This window comes from Zootoca vivipara, chromosome 14, assembly GCF_965207765.1.
Source record: "Zootoca vivipara chromosome 14, rZooViv2.hap1.1, whole genome shotgun sequence".
Taxonomy (NCBI): domain Eukaryota; kingdom Metazoa; phylum Chordata; class Lepidosauria; order Squamata; family Lacertidae; genus Zootoca; species Zootoca vivipara.
The window spans coordinates 41,406,241-41,426,213 of NC_142597.1; the positions used below are offsets into that span (position 1 = coordinate 41,406,241).

Genomic DNA, 19,973 nt, shown 5'->3' on the forward strand with positions numbered 1-19,973 from the left:
TCTGCTCCTCAGCCTTTTGCTGAGTTTGGGGCCTGGGGTTCCAAAGGGATGATTTAGCAAAGACTAGCAGTTCGAAAGCACGTCAAAATGCAAGTAGATAAATAGGAACCGCTACAGCGGGAAGGTAAACGGCGTTTCCATGTGCTGCTCTGGTTTGCCAGAAGCGGCTTTGTCATGCTGGCCACATGACCTGGAAGCTATACGCCGGCTCCCTCGGCCAATAATGCGAGATGAGCGCGCAACCCCAGAGTCGGTCACGACTGGACCTAATGGTCAGGGGTCCCTTTACCTTTACCTTTAGCACACAATGTTAGCAATGAGGGAGGACCATAGCAAGCTGTCTTACACTGAATCAGACTGTTGGATCAGGTCCTCTGGGCCACCCCTGAACAATGCTCCTGTGGACCAAAACAGCCGCTTGAATTTCTCATTAAAACCTTGCCAAGCTATAATCTGAAGAGCAAGCAGAGGTCAAGATGAATGGCTGCCCCTTTCTGCTATATCTCAGACAGAATATTGCTGGCTGCTTTTGAAACCCATCCCCGTTCTCCTCACCCACCCCACCCCCCTAATATTTACTCTGTTGTTGAAAGCGTTTGGCTGAAACAGCCATTTGTCTCTCTTTTATTTAAAAACATTATTATTATTTTTTGCTTAGTCTTCACTTTCTCTAATGCTTTTCCACCCAGTCAGCTGGACTAAATGATACCAGCAGTGAAGTCTCTGTCGAGCAGCGCCATAAATTTCTCCCCACAACTGGTTTTCTTATATTGTCTGGAATAAGTGTTTTAACTCCTGGAATGTGCTGTTTTTAACTCTGAGCGAGATGCGTGCTGCTGTGTGAGCAAAACAGAGCCTTGGTGGTCAATTGGCAATGGGCGGGAGACAGTAGCTACTAATGGACAATTAGGTTGCTCTTTGCCTAAAGCCACCTTGGACTGTACCATGGATCACAGCTCTCTAACGGCGTGGCTCAATTTTAACTCTTCTCAGAGAGTGACAGAAAGTTATCTCAGGAGAAGCTGGTTTAGGGTAGCAGGGCGTTGATGTTGCTTCGCAGCCAAGACACCTTGCCTGCTTGCTTGCTTGCTTCTGTGCCTTCCCCCCCAAAAAAAGTGCTCTTATGCTTCCAGTGTTGTCTCCTCCAAAGGAAAGGAGCAACAACTAAGAGGAGTGTGATTAAAGAATACTGATTCCTCCATCACCATGATGAACATTAGATACAACACAGAACCCACCCTGGTTTTCTGTTTGTTTGTTTGGTTGGTTGGTTGGTTGGTTGGTTGGTTGGCTTGTCTTCTCCGTCAGCACATAAAAATGAAGATGAGTTTTGTCCTTCCGTAGAAACTGCAGAGCAGGGAATTTGCTTTAACAGAGGATGTTGGTGGACTGCAACTCCCATCACCCCTGGCCATTGACCATGCTGTGTTAGGGCTGATGGAACCTGGAGTCCAACGACATCTGGAGGGCCGCAGGCTCCCCAGCCCTCCTCTGAAGTATGTGTGTTCTCCCCTGTGTCTACAGGGGGAGAGGATGTGTGTTAACAGAAAGCCTCTAGCATCTGGTTAGCCACTGTGAGAACAGGATGCTGAACTACATGCCCGACTTGATCCATCAGGCTCTTCTTCTTCTGTTCTTGTCCTCATCAGCAGGCCCTTTCATCTGTTGTTGCTCTGTTCTCCTTGCACTGTCGGAGGCAGTATGCCTCTGAATGGCAGCTGCTGGGAATCGCAAAGCTGTTGAACTCAGATCCCACTTGCAGATTCCCATGGGCAGCTGGCTGGTCACTGTGATAAAGGGATGCTTGACTAGATGGGCCTTTGGCAAAGGTTTTTACGTTGAAGTGGGTCATTGGTGAATTAAACAGTTAAAAGACTGGTGATTAATCAAGCAAAAAAGATTTTGCTTGGTTGAACAGACCTACCTTTCAATTTAAAAATTATATAAAGGTTTTCCTATACTTGGAAAGATAGGATGAGGCGGGGTGTTTTTCAAAGGTTTCTGTAAGAGATAGTTACACTAGTCAGCATAAAAAAATCAGCTTGGAGCCATCTGCTAAAAATTGCTTAAAGGCATGCAGGAAGAGCTGGCTGGGGACATTTACCTCCATGACCAAAAGGGTCTTTTCCACTTGAAGCTTTCTCTGACTTGACAGAAATAGCTATCAGGCAGCAAGCGGAAAAGGAACCCGATCAGAATAGCAGAAAAAGAAGAGAAAAGAGGAATCTATTTTCAATGTGGCTTCAGCAATAGAGCCAGTCGTACAGTTTGGCTGTTCTCAGGGAAATAGCCTTTTGGCCCCATAATCTAACAATCCCGACAGCTTTGTGTCTATCTAAATCCAAGTCCGTCCTTCATAAACTGTCGTCCAAGAGATACAGCCCCAACAGAAGTATGCGCAGACAGTGGCGTTTATTTTTCAGCTCCGAGATGGAAATGAAAGCCTAGTCCAAACACAGATACTTTTGTATTGAGCTGCCTAGAATGCCTACATTCTACAAATGTGGATTTTTTTTCCAGCTAGGGATAGAGCAGGAATTGGAACTTGGGTGTTCTGGCGCACTTCTTTCCTCAGCAGACATGTCAAAATGTTCTTTTCAATGCACATTTTGATATTAAAATGAAATGCACATTTTCAGAGAAAATCTGATCAAGGCTACTTATCTAAATGTGAATTTTCATGCAGATTTTTTTTCTGAGAATTTTTTGTTGTTAGTTAAGGTGGAAATGGGACATAGGATTGAGGGGGTGAAAATAGAAGGATTCTCTCAGCTCCCCTCTCCACAGGGTTGGCATCGAGGGTTGATGTGATCAGGCATCTGCCAGGGGCTCACACGCCCACAGGGGACCAGCTGCTCCTCCCCATTGCCACCTGCTTGGTTGTTCTCCTGCCTCTTACTCTGCCCCAGACAACAGTGGTGGGGCAGAGGAGGAGGAGATGCCACCGCCTACTTACTCGCTGGGTCTCCACTGGGCAAGCAAGCAGGTGGCATTAAAGAGGTAAAGGACCCCTGGACGATTAAGTCCAGTCAAAGGTGACTATGGGGTTACGGCGCTCATCTCGCTTTCAGACCAAGGGAGCTGGCGTTTGTCCACAGACAGCTTTCCGGGTCATGTGCCCAGCATGACTAAACCGCTTCTGGCGCAACGGAACACTGTGACAGAAACGACAGCGCACGGAAACACCATTTACCTTCCTGCCACAGCAGTACCTATTTATCTACTTGCACTGGCGTACTTTCGAACTGCTAGGTTGGCAGGAGCTGGGACAGAGCAGCAGGAGCTCACTCCATCACGGGGATTCAAACTGCTGACCTTCCAATCGGCAAGCCCAAGAGGCTCAGTGGTTTAGACCACAGCGCCACCCGTGTCCTCATCAAAGAGGAGGAAGTGCTGGAGACAGTGGTGGAGATATGGAGACTCACCCAGGGATGGGGGCTCATAGAGGGTGTCCCGGAGCTGGAACTGCTCCCCTCTACCAGTTTTAGAGATTATGCTGGTTCTTTGCCGCCATCTTCCCCATTAAGGGCAAAATGCCCTTCCCGGAGAATCTTACCTGGCAATGAATTGGATGTCGTTGCAGTGCCAGGCAAAGTCCTTTTTGTTTGCCAAAATGGTTTCGTGCTCCATGTTACAGCTTTGTTTCCAGTGGCACATCTGCGGTTTAATTCTGGCAGTGTTCGATTTATGCCCTGATGTCCCTGATTTGGTTGGAGCCATGACTTTGTGCAGAGACGCTGGGCAGACAATTCTGCTCTGGGTCTCCCTTTTCTTTTGGAACTGCCTGCCCCCAGCAGAGCATGATGGGAAGCTTGCAGAGCCAGAGCAGTGGATCATGCAGGGGGGCATCTTGACAGGAGGAATGATTGGTCCGGGGAGAGCATGAAATCCAGGGAGGCAGCAGGCACCCTCTCTAAGATGGATTACAAGAGGCTGTTCTTACTCTACAGATGCATGTCTTGTGGCAGACTCATGTGCTCTGGCATACAGCTTGGGAATTACAGCGTCCGGATGCCTGTATTTTGAATGTCTTTAACTTTGGCTTCGCTCTGTTAGCATCTTCTTCCTCCGAATGGGCTTTTGGCATTCATTTGGAGGTTGCCGTAGCCCCTTGTTTCATCTCCCTCCCATTCCATCACGTCCCCTTGTCTGCTTTTACGTCTTGGAAGTGCAGGAATGCATGTACCTGCCACCATCCAGCTCTAAACTATTTTCATCCTGCAAAGTCCATTAGAGAGCTTTTTTTATACAAGACAGTAAAAAAAAAAAAAAAAAAGCTGGCTTCGCATTTTATTTGTCCCTTTGCAGCGCCGAGGTGAGGAAGCGTGTATTTAATACGACTCCCTGTAAGCTTTCCGAAAGGAAACCGGTCACTCCTTGCTACAGTACCATTGCCAACAACTGAATATTTTTACATTTTTTTGTTTTTGTTGTTGCTCTGGAATGACTTCCAAATCTCTGGAATCTTGGCGACGGGCCATTTTTAAGCCTCCTTGGTGGGGGAGGAACGGCGGCTTGCTCCCAATGTAGGCAGCTCGATGAGCCATTTCCTCTCCCAAACTTCCGTCGAAGGTTAAACATGCACACGCTTTTGAGCAAGGGAGCTGGGCCTCGCCAGAGCCCCATCTGCATTTTAAGCTTGGCCCAGAGACGACAACAGTGGCGCTAAAAATATTTCCAGAGGGGAAGTTGATCCAACCATAGATTAAGAGGCAGGGATGGAGGAAAGCTTCGTTGGCTCTGCGTCTTGAAGCAAACATACCCCAGTCTGCACCTGCTGGTGCAAAACTCTCCTTCTGATCTTGCGCTTTGCAGCATTTTGTGCTACAGGTCTCAGCTTGAAAAGGGCACCAAAATGCATTTGAAAATGCAGGTGTTCAGATAAAATACATTTTGAAATGTGTGCCTTAGGATAGCATACATATTTAAATATCTGCTTTGCTTTTAAAAAAGTGTGTCTATACCAGCGTTTCTCAACCTTTTTTGGGCCACGGCACACTTGTTCCGTGAAAAAAATCACGAGGCACACCACCATTAAAAAAGTTAAAAAAATTAACTCTGTGCCGCCCTATATTATAATTATGACTGTAAGAAACACTTGCCAAATATTGCTTTCTGGCAGGTCAGCGCTGCCGAGTTCTTAAAAGATCCGGGTTTCTGATCCACCCCACCTGACCCCGCCGTCCCGTATTTTACCCTGTGCGTGTTCTCGGACTTGTGAGAGGACGATTTGGTCTTCATGCCTCCGTGAATTAGCAACAAAATACCTTTTGAATGATGGAGATTGAATATTTTAAAAGTAGCTACTTGAAGTCTGCTCGATTTTCCAAAAAAGAGACACACGTGCGGCACTATTAGCTGCTGGGGGCTGCCATCTTGGCTAAAGGATTCTGGGATGATCCTGTCACGTGAGGCATGGGGAAAATGGAAATAATGAAAGCTGATTGGTCTGTGGAAACTAGAAGGGGCGAAGAAATAGGACGCCCAGGGAGGTGGAGTTTGCAGCTGCAAAATCGCCCTTTATCGTCGCTGCACGTCGCTGCACACCAGCCAGCGTCTCGCGGCACACTAGTGTGCCGCGGAACAGCGGTTGAGAAATGTTGGTCTATACTGAAATATAGAAATACAAAAATTTAAACTGACCACTCTGGATTCAGGATGGAATGGACTTATATAGGAACAGAGGCAGCTGTCTTTTACTGAGTTAGACCCCTGGTCCATCTTGCTCAGAACTGTCTACACTGACTGGCAGCAGCTCTCTGTGGTTTCAGGCAGGGATTCTTTCCCAACCTTAATTGGGGATGGTGGGGATTCAACCTGCCACCTTCTGCAAGCAAAGGAGATGCTCTACCACGGAGCTGTAGCTCTTCCCCCCCCCCTCAAAAAAAGTCAGTCTTTCAGTCTTCATGGTTCTGAATTAAGGTCTGATTAGACCAGCCATGTGCAGATTCAGGCTCATTGGTCCATGTAGCTCAGTTGTCTAAACTCACTACCAGCTGCTCTTCAGGGTTTCCAACAGAACCTGGAGATGCCAGGGACTGAACCTGGGACTTTCTGCAGGCACAGAAGATGCTCAGCTACTGCACTGTGGTCCTTCTCCAAGGAACAGTCATACACAGTCTTAGGCTGCCATCCTAATACCCACCCACCTGTAATTAAGCCCCATTGTTTCTTAGCTGACAAGTTGAGCATTGCATTGTCCCTTAATACAGTGGAACCTTGGTTTATGAACACCTCGGTTTACGAATTTTCAGTTTACAAACGCCGCGGACCCATCTGGAACGGATTAATTCACTTTCCATTACTTTCAATGGGAAAGTTTGCTTCAGTTTATGAACGCTTCAGTTTATGAACAGACTTCCGGAACCAATTACACCCATGCTTCGGGTTAAGTACGCTTCAGGTTGAGTACTCCGCGGACCCGTCTGGAACGGATTAATCCACTTTCCATTACTTTCAATGGGAAAGTTCGCTTCAGTTTATGAACACTTCAGTTTATGAACAGACTTCCGGAACCAATTGTGTTCATAAACCGAGGTACCACTGTATATGCTTTTCGCACACTTTTTTTTTTTAACTTGGAGACCCGCCTTGCAAAATTCAGAGAGATGGAGGAAGGATATCTATTCATTTATTTATTCATGAGATTTCTCTCTTGTCACTTCTCCCCAAAGGAGCCCAGGGCAGTAAATAGCAAAATGGCAAACCTGTACACAATTTTTTTAAAAAACAGTAACATTTTAAACAAACTCTTGGTTAGATTGCTGCAATGTGTTGTATGTAGGGCTGCCTCTGAAGACGTTTCAGAAACTTCAGCTAGTGGAGAATTCAGCAGCCAGGTTGCTCGCCAGGGCAAGACGGTTTGAGCATATTATTACACCCATCCTGGCCTGGTTGCACTGGCTGCCAATTAGTTAACAGGCTCAATTAAAAGTGCTGGTTTTGAGCTATGGAACCTGAAGTGCCTCAGGACTGCAATACCTGAAGGGAAATGTGAATATTAATAATGAGGGAGGGAGACGCGCCTCACCAAGGAGGGCATTCTGCAAACAGGGAACCACCACTAAGGCCCTGGGATCAGGCTATTCTGATCCAGGAACAGCTATAGCAGCCTGAGGTGGGCATGAACATTTGTTGTTACAGAAGCCAGTTGGGTCCTTGGTGACGGGTTGGAATCCACTCATGTTCCCAGACAGCAAACCTGGGTTGCCCACCTAACTCCTGGGCACGGAATAGCCACGTTCGGTTTGTACATTTTTTTCAGGAATTACATGGATTCATGTGCAAATGTAAACTAACTGAATTTCTCCCCCATCTCTGCCACTTTCCTTCCATAGTTAAGGGGAGGTACACTTCAAATCACATCCACTGAAGCAATCATAAAAACAAACCAGTAAGGTGTTGGGCTGCATAATATCCTTCCTTAGCTTGCTCCTGCACAGCTGCTTTCTGGTGCAGCCCATTCTCCTGTGCTGGGCGTCTTCCAGCCCATCGCTCTCTGCTTCTGCAACATTCACAGGAATCAATGCTTCCTATTTTCCAAGCATTTGCGGTAGCCAAGCCCTGTACACCCTTGAGTGCAACTTGTGGCATTCACTTTCCTGTGCCCAGGAATCCCAGACACCCTTTCTATAGAACTACGCAGCGATTGTGGAAAGGGACACCCAACTTCGATGGAGTCTTTACAAATCTTTCGCTCCCCAGGGAAAACACTCCTTGCTCACGCAAAATGGCCGGCGTTTAAATATTTTCCAGCAGTTTGCAACCATTGCTCTTGGTGTGTGTGTGTGTTTAAGCAAACAAGAGTTTCTTTGATTATTATTATTCTTTCTCTCTCCACCCTCCCCACCCCCCTTTTTATTTTATTTTTAAAGTCAAATTTGGGATTCTGTTGTTCAGAGCAGAGAGGTCACAAGACCCTAATGCATTTAGCATTGACTGCCCTCTCTTGTACTGCTTCTATTAGTCAGTAATTTGATTTGTACCTATTCATTTGCAGTCCCTGCAGGAGCACTGAGCTGGCCCGGCGTCTAATTGGTGCTGTCTCTATTTTAGCCTCATTAAATTAGCCCTGACTCCTGGCCACTTGGTGTCTGCGCTTGTCTGTCCATTTATACAACCTAATGTAACACAAAATTCATTACTGATCACATTACTTTCAACTCTGAAGCCAGCCTTGTGATAAACATTTCCTTAACCCTTCTCTTGCTGGCACACACAACACACCCACATAACCTGAGGCAAGAGCATTGCACTCTCCAGAAGGCGGGAGAGGGATCGATATGGACGATAAAAGCTGAGTGGAATCCCATTTCTAGATTTGCCGTCCCTCTTTGAGGAAGGGAACAGATTGGAAAGCATAGAGGAGATGAAATTGGATTGAATCAGAATGAAGGGACCACCTGTCCACTGCCAGCACTGAATATAACAGCCCAGTTGGATCAGGCCCAAACCCCTTCTAGCCCAGTATCCTGGTCTCACAGATGCCCCAATGGGAAACCCATGAGCAGGACCTGAGCACAACTGTACTCTCCCCACTTAGGATTTCCAGCAACTGCTATTCAGAGGTATATTGCCTCCAGCAATGGAGGGGGAACATAGCCATCATACCCAATAGCCAGTTCAGTCCTCCATGCATTCATCTAGTGCTCTTTTGAAGCCATCCAAGTTGGCGGCTCCGGATGTTGTAACCTTTCTTCACAGGGGTCAGAGAGCTCTGGGGCAAGTAGCACAGAGGTGTCCAGGGAAAAGCCACACCTCAGCGGCAGAGCATCTCTCTTGCATGCAGATGCCCCAACTTCAATTCCACACATGTAGGACTGGGAATGTGCCCGTCTGAAATCCAAGATAGCTGCTGTCTGTCAGCGTAAGCAATACTGACCTTCGTGGACCAGGGGTCTGATTCCGCATAAGTCAGCTTCCAATGTTCCTGTGTAAATTTTGGGGCCGCCATCCAAATAATCAACTGCTATGTCCCCACCAATGGATGGGTAGGCTCATTCTTAGTTTTTGCTTTGGAACAAAAATGACATCAGAGTTGGCGTCTTAGCCAAGGCTCCTCAGATTTGCTGAGATTTTATTCTTACCAGGATTCTCTGGAGGTTTGTGTGTGTTTACCTCAAGTCAAAAAAGGTCATGTTACCATTTTTGAAAAATTTTGTCCTCTCTCCTTTGCACGCAGGTGGAGGAGTATATGAAAAATAATACTTTTCCTCATTAGCATATATGGGGGGGGGGAATGGTCACTCTTGGACCTGTTAAGAGCAAAGCCCCCTTTTATTGGATTCTTCTGCTTGTGTTACTGCTGCTAATTACATTTTACGTTGCAAATAAAAACCAGATGACTCTCAGGACACCCAGGCCAACCTCCTGCAAGTGAGAATTTATCTGACGATCTGAGTAAACAGTGTCTCATCATTTAACAGTTATTGCATATAATGGCTTTCTAAGCGCTTTTGTTCTGTGGGGAGTTAGCAGTGGCTCAGCATAGCTTGACTTCACTGAAAATTTGCAGGCCACGAGATGTGAGGCATCCAGAGTTGGGTTCTCTGTATGTGTACTCCCCTCTCCTTGCCTTACAGAAGCATTTCTTCCTTCCAACCAATACAAACAAACTTAGGGCTGAGCAAAAGTGTGTGCGGATGGTGCCATTCTACAGCTTAGGCACTAGGAGGCACTGGACTTATTTGTGACTGGGTAAGGTCAGGCATTTCCTGCCTCTTCTGCTTTAAGAGGCATGATAACGTTCTCATCCAGCTTCCTGGCTGGTTGCATCCCCAGCATACATTAAAAGCACATGTTCCTCCACCACCTCAAATAATCTTGAGAACTGTAGTTTGTAAGGGTACTGGGAATTGTAGCTATGTAACTGCAGTTCCCAGGATTCAGGGCGGGAGGTTTTAGTGGGTATGCAGATTGTGTGACCTGAAGGCCCTCTATGATATCTGCTGACTTTTGTGCCTTCGCAAGTCCTGAATGTGTGGGGATGAGGGCATTTCAGCTCCTTTTAAGCTCACTATTGTCTACAGTGCCTCTCCAGAGTTTCAAACAAGGGATATTCCCAGCCCTACCTGGAAATGTTGGGGATTGAACCTGGGACTTCATGCATGCAAAGCAGATGTTCTGCCTCTAAGCTACAGCCCTTCGCCTCTGTCACATTTCCTAGATGATATCAGTCGGAGACCACCACACTGGACAGTGCGCAGGGAGGCAATCCAAATTTGTTCCCATTGGATGACCTTCTTTTCTTTGGAAATCAATTACAGGGTGGCGGGGGGTGCTGTTTGCAAAGGAGGCTGTTTTTAACGGTTGCTGATGTTAACTCAGCTCTGTGATCCTGGGCAGCTCTCAAAATGAATCTAATTGCTCAAACATGGGATGCGGAGAAAGGAATGTTCATGGTTTTTCATTAACTCCTCAAAGCTTCTCATAAGGTCAGTTTTTTCACAGCTTGCGAGTATGTTACGGTCTGTGGTTCAGCTGTTTGACTGGCAGTGTCCTCAAGGGGTTGCAGAGTGTCAAGTCACTACGGCCTTTTGATGGGTGTCAGATGGGTATTTGAAACATCAGGCAACCATGCCACCCCCAACCCAACCCACTTCAGGCAGGCTGGAGCTTGGAACAGAGAGCTTTTGCTTCAGCAAAAGTAGCTCGGGCAGAGAGTTTATATTGGGAGTTTAGGGCTCCATTCCCTTCCTGGCTGTCTGCCAGGCCCTGATCCAGGCATGTGCTTCCATACACTTCCTCCTCCTCCTGAGGAACCTCACATAAAGCTAGCTGGACCTAAGCTGCTGCCTGACTCATCTCTGCTCTGTGGGACGAGAGTCTGAGATGGTCAGGCATCCAGGCCACTGATGTGGGGACCTGTAGCCCTGAGCGGAACGGTCCAGATTCAGTGGCCCTTCAGTCTATATGGAGCTCTGCTATGGGGTCCTGCTCCCCGCCACTTGAAGAGACCTCATTTTTCCAAGGCCTGGAAGGGCTCAAACATGAGCAGTCTCAACTACATCAGTCTGCCCCTTAAAAAAAAACCTCTGCATTTATAAAAAGAGCACATGGAAAAGGCCCTCTCCTTTATTTAATTGCTACATGTAAGGGATTTTTTTTAAAGTGGTAAAGCTTATAAAATGGGGAAAGGCTTTACAGCCCACGGACCACATTTCTTCATTCACTTGGCTTGGCCTGGGCAAGATAGTGAGACCAGAGAGGGGAGTCACTCTCACCACCCAGACCTGAGGTTCCCATCACTGATGCTATAAAAACATGACATTCTTTGCCACACACAGCCTGAAATGGTCCAGTCTTGGGGGTTTACCCCTCGGTCAGGCTGATAGTGTCATTGTTGGGCTTCTGCTCCCATTAGCATTTTCCAGTAGGTAACTTACTCTCCATGTTTTACTTGCTAAAAGTAGATGTTCATTAAAGGATCCAGAAACACAAATAACCTCAAAATTGGAAAAGGGCGGGAGGAGAGGGAGACCAGGTCTTACACATGAAAGGAGTTGCTAAAATTTTGAGGTTAAAGTGTGTCTGAAATCCCTTAGTCAGCATATTGGTCAAATGAAGCTCAGACCATGATGTAATTGCCTGATTTAGGAACTTTGTACCTCTAAGCCAGCTTTTCTCCTGTTTTCCCTAGACAGTTGGGTTGACACAGCAGTAAAGACACAGTGGGAGGCAGTATGCCTCCGAATGCCAGATGCTGGAAGTCACATGCTGGGGTGTGCTCTTGTGCTCAGGTCCTGCTTTGTGAGATTTCCATAAGCATCTGATTGACCACTGGGAGAACAGGATACTGGACTAGATGGGCCTTTGGCCGGATCCAGCGGGGCTCCATCTGATGTTTCTATAATGTACTTCTGCTTGCCAGAACACTTTTTTAGGTTGGCAGCAGTGGAGTTTTCAAAGGATCACAAGTGATCAAGTCTTGCCCAGAACTAATTTATAAATTATTAACAATAATATTACTTAACTTTTCATTGTTATTTATTTCTTGCATTGATATACTGGCACGGGTATGTGTGCCCGTATATGCATCACTTAATCCCGTGAGAAGCTGAAATTACACTGTCTTAAGTAGTTGCTTAAAAGCAGGCAATGAGGTATGGGGAAAACACACCTCGCCGGGGGGGGGGGGGGGCTGTTCCATAACACTCCCATTGAAAGGATATTTTCTTATTCCCAACATCTTTCAGCAGCAGAATCGCAAGGATCTCAAAGCAGACTGGAGATCTTAAAAGAGAGGAAATAGTCCCTGAGAGGCCCTGCTTCCCAACTGTTATGGGCAGGAATGGCAAACCTGTGGTCCTGAGAGGTAGTTGGGCCACTGCACCCATGGGATGTACTGCCTAGGGGTTATGGCAGTTGAAGGGCCACAGATTCCCATTTCTGGTTTAGATCTTCAAGGCAGGGGGTGAGGAACCTTTGTCAGCCCAGTGGCCGACTCAAGGGTAACGTGCAGGTGGGGGACACAGGTTAGTAGCAAAAGTGGCCAGAGCAACCAATGTGAGTTGTACTTTGTACAGGTTACATTCCAGCCATGCAAACACCAGGCCTGATCCCAGTCCAAGGACTCAGGCCATCAGGCAGAAACTCTCAAGGAGGGCATGGAGCAGGGCTGGGATGGGGTCCAGGGAGGGTCTTGAGGGCCACATAGTGGGCTGCATTTTCCTCCAGGTCTGATATCGCCCGCGTTAAAGGGTTCTGCTGGTTGTGCAAAGAGATGTGCGATGTAAAACGCCAGGAAGCAGGAAATAACTCCCTTTCCCCTAAAGCACACAGCGACATAAATGGGATTGTCGTGCCTATTGTGGAGGGAATTGTTTCTCTAAAACACTTGCTCCTTTATCTAGTGTACTTTTAACCTTCCAGAAATTGTGCCGAGTCAAACTTGGAGAAGTTCCAAAGGGCTGAAGACTAAAGCTTTGACAGACCAAGTCATCAGTGCTCTTTAACAAAAAGGGGGGGGGAACCACAAAAGCCTTTAAAAAATAAATAAATCCTAAACTAAATCTATTTTTGTCAAAGGAAGGGGGTTGGGTGGAAAACTCTCTCATCTGAAATCCCTGTTGTGGTCTATTTGGATATCTGTCAAACTGTATGGCTTCCTTGCTTCTCCATACATGGCTCATTTATCTTAACGGAGCACTGATACTCAGTGGTGTGCAAAATGTTTTTTAAATGTTGTATTTGAGATACAAGTCAGCCAAAATTTGATGACAAACCTGCTCCTTGCTTCAGTATTCATGTGGGCTTTTGTGCATCCCATAATTGTGTGATTGTGCCCATGTGGACAAACCAATGAAGGATTCGACATTGGGTGCAGCCTTTGGTGTTCTGCGAGAGTCTCATCTCTTGTGGAGGAGAGAAAATTTAAAAGTTTAGTCTTTGTGGATGGGCTTAACAAAGTATTCTGTATATAGGGCTGCTGTGATGATGAATCCATTCACTCTACCCTGAGCTAAGTATCTGAGTAAGAGGGGGGTCAGATGGTGCCTTGGCTTCTTCAATTAATGTTTTAGAAGGCTATAGGAGAGACATAACTTGTCTAAAATCACAGGGAGGGGCAGAAATCAGGGAGTTATGCATTTCCTTAAAGATTCCCCTGAACCTTTCCTCCCATAATCTCATATCAACCTGCCAGTGCATTGAGAAATGAGGCCCTCTTGGCTGTCCTTACACTGAAGCAAGCATGGTTTAGGGCTCCAAGGAAGGGACTTTTCAGTGGTGGTTCCTTGCCTGTGAAACTCACTTCCCTACTGAGGTATGCCTGGCCCCACCTCTTCAAAGTTTAAGGTGGCTGGTTAAGACACACTTTTCAGCTGGAATTTTCAGGAAACCTGATTGGACAAATGGCTTAGTTAGATGAGTAAATTGCAGTTTGGTGGTTTGCTTTGAGTTGTGTTGTTAATTTAGGGGGGGGTTCACACATGTATTCTTTTAATCTTATCTGATTTAGTCATAAGCCACCCTAAGGCTTGTACAAGGGGCAGTAAATAACTCGAATGAATGACCTGAACGGTGCCTGAACTTCTAGGAAGAGCAGGGTGGACGGGTGGATAAACTTACCAGGCCAGCAGGCGCCACTTCCCATTGTCCCCACTCCTGCCACCATTGGAGGTCTTGTTCCTTTTAGAAATGCCATCATCAGGGTGCATCTCAGCGTAATTCAGCACAGGGATTTGAAGGGGGGGGGAATATTAGTCGAGCTTCAGAAAGCCCAGCGCTGTGAAAAGTGACTGACGTGTGAAAACGAGGCTACAATTAGTTCTTTCCACCAGCGCTCTCCCATTCAGTCTGGGGTCACTCCTTCGGCAAGCTGGGCACGCTTGAGCCTAATGCGTTGTGACAGGTGGAGAGGAGGAAGGAGAATCCTGGGATCCGAAGTTGTGCCTGCCGCCGCTCTGCTTCCCCTGCCGCCAACACATCGGCCCCGACTGTCATTGTATCATTTCGTCCACCCTGCGTCTCTGCAGGAAATGGTGCAACCCTGGCAGGGCGGGCGGCACAGAGAGGGACAGAACAGCTTTTGGAGCAAATCCCTTTCTCCCCACCCCCCAGTATCCTCCCTCTTCGTTACCAAGTAGGATATTTCTTGAATCTTCTGCTCAGCAATTCCTTCTGTCAGGGAAAGCGAGAGAAAGGAAAAACCATTAGGAGGGCTAATACACCAGAGAGCAGATTCCACAATTGAGAGAGAGAGAAAGAGAGAGAGAAAGACGGAAAGGGGGGGGGGGAGAAAGGGGAGAGAGGCAGAACAATTTATGAGTGTTCCAGGCAACGGAGGACTACATAGAGTTTCTGAGCAGGCCCCGGATTAATGTCCCGTATAAAAATGGTTTCAGGTTTAAGCAAAGCCAGCCGGGACCTTCTTTCCTTTTAAGATTTCCGTGGAGTCCTTTGATGGCTCTGGGTCTAAGTCAGACAAAAGATAATGACTGATGGCAGCTCCATGTTCCAAGAAGATCCTAAAAGCAAAGGCGAATGAAAATTCGTTATATCCAGCTGTTCTCAGACTTTGTCCTAGCCGCCAAATTAAGTTTTTTTCTCCGCTTACCCAGGAAGACTAATGCAAGGACACAGGGGTTGGCTTAGTACAGGGATGCAGAATTTCTGGCCCTACGGATTTTGCTGGACTGCAACTGTCATATAAATTGGTAAAACAATGATAATCCCTAATTGCTGGCCATTGAGAATGGAGTCTGAGAACATCTGGAGAGTCACAGGTCCCTCGTCCCTGGCCTTATACCATGTCAGACCACTTATCCAGCTATGTATTTTCTACCAATCTTCCCCAACCTGGTCTCCTCAACACCACCAATGAGCTTCAGGTCCAGAAACCAAACGTGGTCCTCCAAGCCTTTCTGTCTGGCCCTCGAGACTCTCCCCATACCCCACAAAATCTCTGCAAGCCACATCCCTCACTAGCCCTCCTGCACCCTCTCTGTGTTTCTTTGCCTGGCTGAGATGTGTATTTTAACTCTATTAATGCCCCTTGCTTGCCTGGGTGGAGGATCGAGAGAGGAGCATGCGTAGAAATTAACCCGCTGTAAAATTTACTCATCGCTCCACCCACTTTTGCAACTGGCACCATCCACCAATGGCATGTGAACTCTGGGTAGCTGCCCAGAAAGGAATGTGACCCTCAGGCTGAAAAAGCTTCCCTACCCCCTAGCCTAGATGAAGTGCTTTAAAAGGGGGCTATAAATGCCTAAAACATTATTAATGTTGCTGTTGCTGCTGTTAAAGCCCATCTTTCTTCTAAGGTGCTTACTCAAGCTGGTACACCTGGTGCTCCCCAACTCCCCATTTTATCCTTACAACAACCCTGTAGGTAGGTCAAACTGAGAGACAGTGACTAGCCCAATGTCGCCCAGGGAGCTCCAATAGTTGAGTGAGGATTTGAACACCAGTCTTTGTAGGCTGGGTCACCAACCCAGAGGTCACCAACCCAGTTGCCCCAGACTCTGAGCTTTCATTTTAAAAATGTCAAGCAATTTTTGTAAAAGGAGAATGATGTAACTTGTACATTTTCCCTGGCACTGAGGAATGCTCCCTGTTATTTGACAGCAACTGCATTCATGTGTACGACTCTATAATCAGGACCAACAGGCACAGCTGACCTTCCATGATAAGCATAAGGTTGTCGGGGATTGTTGTCTCTCTAATTTTGTGTTATGCCATGCTCTCTGTGGCAACCATTTTGTGAGCGGCATCCTCGGCGCTCCCTCAAAATTCAAAATGTGCCCAGTAATCCAAAAAGGTTGGTCACCCCTGGACGAGTCTGACACACCGCTATACCACACCAGCAATTATTGGGGCTGCAAATATTTATTTATCACAGAGCAAACTCCAAGCCCCACTCCTTAATGACAAATAACCAAATCTCCAAACTTGCGGCAAGCTTCACCTTCTCCAAACATCCAGTTTTGATTCTTTACTGCTTTGGGGTTTCTTTAGAAAAAATGTCATAGTCCCCCCTCCAAATGAACACAGCACTCTGTTTATCCACAGAACAGGCACTGCAACCATCGCCGCATCCAAATGCAACCACTCCCAAACACCTCAGCCCAAAAGTAGCAGGACCACCTGTAAGGTTGAGAAGGTAATTCCTGTTTTTTAAAACAAAAACGCAAACATCCAGCCACATCCAGTGCTCTCTTCCATCCACCAAGTCAAAGGATGCCCATCAAAGTAAGGTAAGTATCGCCATCCCACTTCAATAATTTCCAGAGAGGTGATGCAGGCAAGTTCCGCTGTACCCAGAACGACTCCAGGCGGATATTCCCAATCTCTTCAACCGCTCTCTCTTTCTCCTCCCCCGTCTCTTTTCGGTTCTGAGGGTCCTATGGGCTTCTGGTAGTCCAACTTTTGGAATATGTTCAGGGCTGCAATGTAATTACTGCACATGCAAGGCGTGTGATAGGCGCATGGTGATTGGCACTGGTCTCTCCTGTTCTTTAAAGGGGGACAGCATGGTAGGGTGTAAAACCTCTGGCTTTAGCATGGCTGGAATGTAGCCTGCTGTGAAAAATAAGTGTCACAGTTACGGATCCAGCCACGTTTGCCTCAGGCCTCACCAATTACTGGCAAGTGGCCCCCAGAATGTTCCCCAGGAGGGAAAGCAGCCCCTCTATAGCAGACCTCTCATGATGATCTCTCATCAATAGCCTTCTCTTTCAGCCTTCTCTTAATATCCTTTCAAAGCCATCCTGTGAGAACAGATTCCAGAATTTGTAGCTAGGCTGAGAAAGACAGTAATTAACTCCACGTCACCCAGTGAGCTTCATGGCAGACTGAGGAGCTCAACCTGTGCCTCCCTGGGTCCTAGACCAACCCCAAATCCCTGGAGGGTCTTGGTACCACCACCACCACCACCACCCAAACTCTCCCTGCCTATCATAGCAGCAGATGTGCTGCTGTTACTCACAAACATGATTCTCCCACCTGCCAGTAAAAAGTGGTACAGTCCAGTCTGCTGCCCTGGGACTCTCCTGCCTCATTCCCATCTCATTATGCGGTAGGATAGTCCATCGTGATTTGTCGGCTGATTTCACCTAGTGAGAATTTAGAGTCAGGTGCAATGAATTTTGACTAGAGAAAATTTATTGTGGGAACTATTCACACATATATATTTGCACTTAGCTTTCTTTAACTGCCTGCTCAGAATATTCAACTTCCTGCCTCCTTGACTGTTCCTTGTGTTTCCCCCCAATATTTGTTTCAAGCATGTCAAACTTCTGCTGCGCCGACTGCTTAACTAGTTGCTCTTGGGGTGATGAGGCTTCCACTGTGCTGGTGCTGCGGTTCACAATCATTCTCACCTTGAAAGTGAAGGTGGGATGGTTGTTCTCTCTCTCTCTTTCTCTCTAAATGTCTCTTTTTCACGCTTTCTTGCTTTGGTTGGGTGTCCCGTGGCAGTTACTAAGAGCTCTTGGTATTGATCTGCCTGTGCCAAAAATACCTACTGGGGGCGGGGAATTAAGCTTGTCATCTACTGTGGGAGGAAACAGGTCAAAAGAGGTTGATGGAGAGGCATGCACACCAGCTGTTGAATAGGAAAGGCAAAGGGTACTTAGCCAGGGCAAAAGTGGAGGGATCCTCAACACAAGAGGCTGCCTGACACACAATGCTGGAATAAGGAGGGCAGAAAGATGGGAAGCTGCTTCTGAGGATTCCCAGCAGATGGTGGCTATCACAACTTGTGAGCTTCCTGGATTACTGGCGGGAAACCTGCTGCCCTCCAGATGTTGCTGGACTACAGCTCCCATCATTAGAACATAGCCTGCAGCTGGATCAGGCCAAAGGCCCATCTAGTCCACCATCCTGTTCTCACAATGGCCAACCAAGTGCCCCAATGGGAAGCCCTCAAGCAGAACCAGAATGCAACAGCAACCCTCCCCCTTGTGATTCTCAGCAACCGGTATCGCCTCTGACACTGGAGGTAGTATACAGCTATAATGGCTAGCAGACACTGATAGTCCTATCCATCATGAATTTGTCTAACCCGCTTTTTCAAAGCTATCCAAGTTGGTGGCCATCACAACATCCTGTGAGAGCCTGACCATTGGCCATGCTGTCTAGGGCCAGTGGGAGTCAATGTCCAACAATGTCTGGGGGGTTACAGGTGCTCTAGCCCTGACATGTAGGTGGGGCACTGTTGGAACCTTCAGTGCTGGGATGGGTGGATCAGGAGTCCCATGCCCATTCTGGGCAGCACAGTTTAACAAGGGCACTGGTGAGTGTGCCCAAAGGAGGAGGGACCAAGAGAATGGGGGGGGCGGTCTCAAGAAGAAAAATGATTTGGAAGAGGTGGACCTATTTATCGGTAGCCTGGTGTAGAGAAGGACAAGAGGGAACACAACAGCAGGCTCCAAATATCGGAGGGGCTGCCACACAGCAGATGGAGAAAAATAGCTCTTTCTTGCCCCAGACGGCAAGACTAGAAGTTGTGGCTGGAAATGGCAGAGAAGCAGTTTTTGGGTAAATATTCAGACCATGGCTCCAATCATCCCTCCATAGAAGGGCAAAACCAAGACTAAGGCAAGTTTCAGCCAGTGCCATCCCCTGGGCCGGTTGTAAGAAAGAAGGCAGGAAGAAGAGGCAGGCTGAGGTTGAAGGGGCACTGCCCCATTTGCCCTAATGGACCAGCTTCCGCTGCCCCTCAGGTCACCTCTTCCTCACCCCAAAGAGCTTCTCTCTACTTTGGCAAGCAGGTCACTGTTCCATCTTCACAGACAACCAGGATTCAGCAAATATTAACATCTGCTTCCCTGTTCCCAACCTTGCTTTTTTCTTCTTTCTGTTAAAAAAGAAAAAAAATGCAACATTGGCATGAAAATCAATACTAGGTTGTTGGGTTTTTTTTTTCTTTAAAGGAAGAGACAGGGAACCTTGTAAGGAGTTCAGAAGCCAAAAAAGCAATGTTTGGGCGGAGCTGTTGCCCACATTCCGTCTCCCTGCTGACGGCGACCCGTGGAGTGACGCGAGATGTTTAACCAGAGCCAGCTGTGCATGAGGGGAAGATAAAAGGAGCCAAATCAGACAGGATAAGACTAGCATTAGTGCGGAATATGCTACTCATTGCAGAGCTACACTGCAGTTTTGCAATCTCTGAACTCATGAGAGAATAAGGATACACATACATGCATGCATAATTTTAACTGTACACTGCCTTTCCACAGTTCAAACCATGCTCAAGGCGGCTTACAACATGAAACAAATACATAACCACAACATAGCAAAAGTAGTCAATCACAACAAAATCTAAAATAAAAATACAAAAAAAACAGCAGTGCTCAACAAAGAAACCCAAACACCCCGGCCTAAGAGTTTATTCAGCAACCTCACCTTTTGTAGCTGGAGTCAGTCCGGGCCCCACCCTCTCACACCAGGTGGAAAAGGCCTGCAAGGTAGGGAGCAGATCTCCTAGGACTCACAGCCAAGATGGTCTCTGGCTTCTTCAGCTTTTGTAG

The 19,973-nt window shown here is 47.1% G+C and overlaps 1 protein-coding gene and 1 long non-coding RNA gene across 27 annotated transcripts in view; one reads left to right on the forward strand and one right to left on the reverse strand.

The window, feature by feature from the left end:
• Positions 1 to 19,973, forward strand: part of BCAS3 (BCAS3 microtubule associated cell migration factor) — a 454,932-nt gene that overhangs the window by 433,511 nt on the left and 1,448 nt on the right. For 2 of the 24 annotated variants that reach the window (XM_088657495.1, XM_088657499.1), the window contains one exon: positions 16,513 to 16,603. The exons of the other annotated variants lie outside the window; for them this stretch is intronic. In XM_088657495.1, the coding sequence (XP_088513621.1) occupies positions 16,513 to 16,603 (91 nt within the window). The remainder of the gene's footprint in view (positions 1 to 16,512; positions 16,604 to 19,973) is intronic. 24 annotated transcript variants of the gene reach the window in all.
• Positions 13,148 to 19,966, reverse strand: LOC148683586 (uncharacterized). Of its 3 annotated transcripts, XR_015946948.1 has the most exons (4): positions 19,392 to 19,506; positions 19,183 to 19,300; positions 14,068 to 14,619; positions 13,148 to 13,352 (listed from the first exon to the last, which is right to left on the reverse strand). It is a non-coding gene; the product is annotated as an uncharacterized LOC148683586 (long non-coding RNA). The 3 variants fall into 3 exon arrangements; XR_015946950.1 differs by lacking the exons at positions 13,148 to 13,352; positions 14,068 to 14,619; positions 19,392 to 19,506 and adding exons at positions 17,446 to 17,555; positions 19,849 to 19,966; XR_015946949.1 differs by lacking the exons at positions 19,183 to 19,300; positions 19,392 to 19,506 and having other exon boundaries at positions 14,068 to 15,872.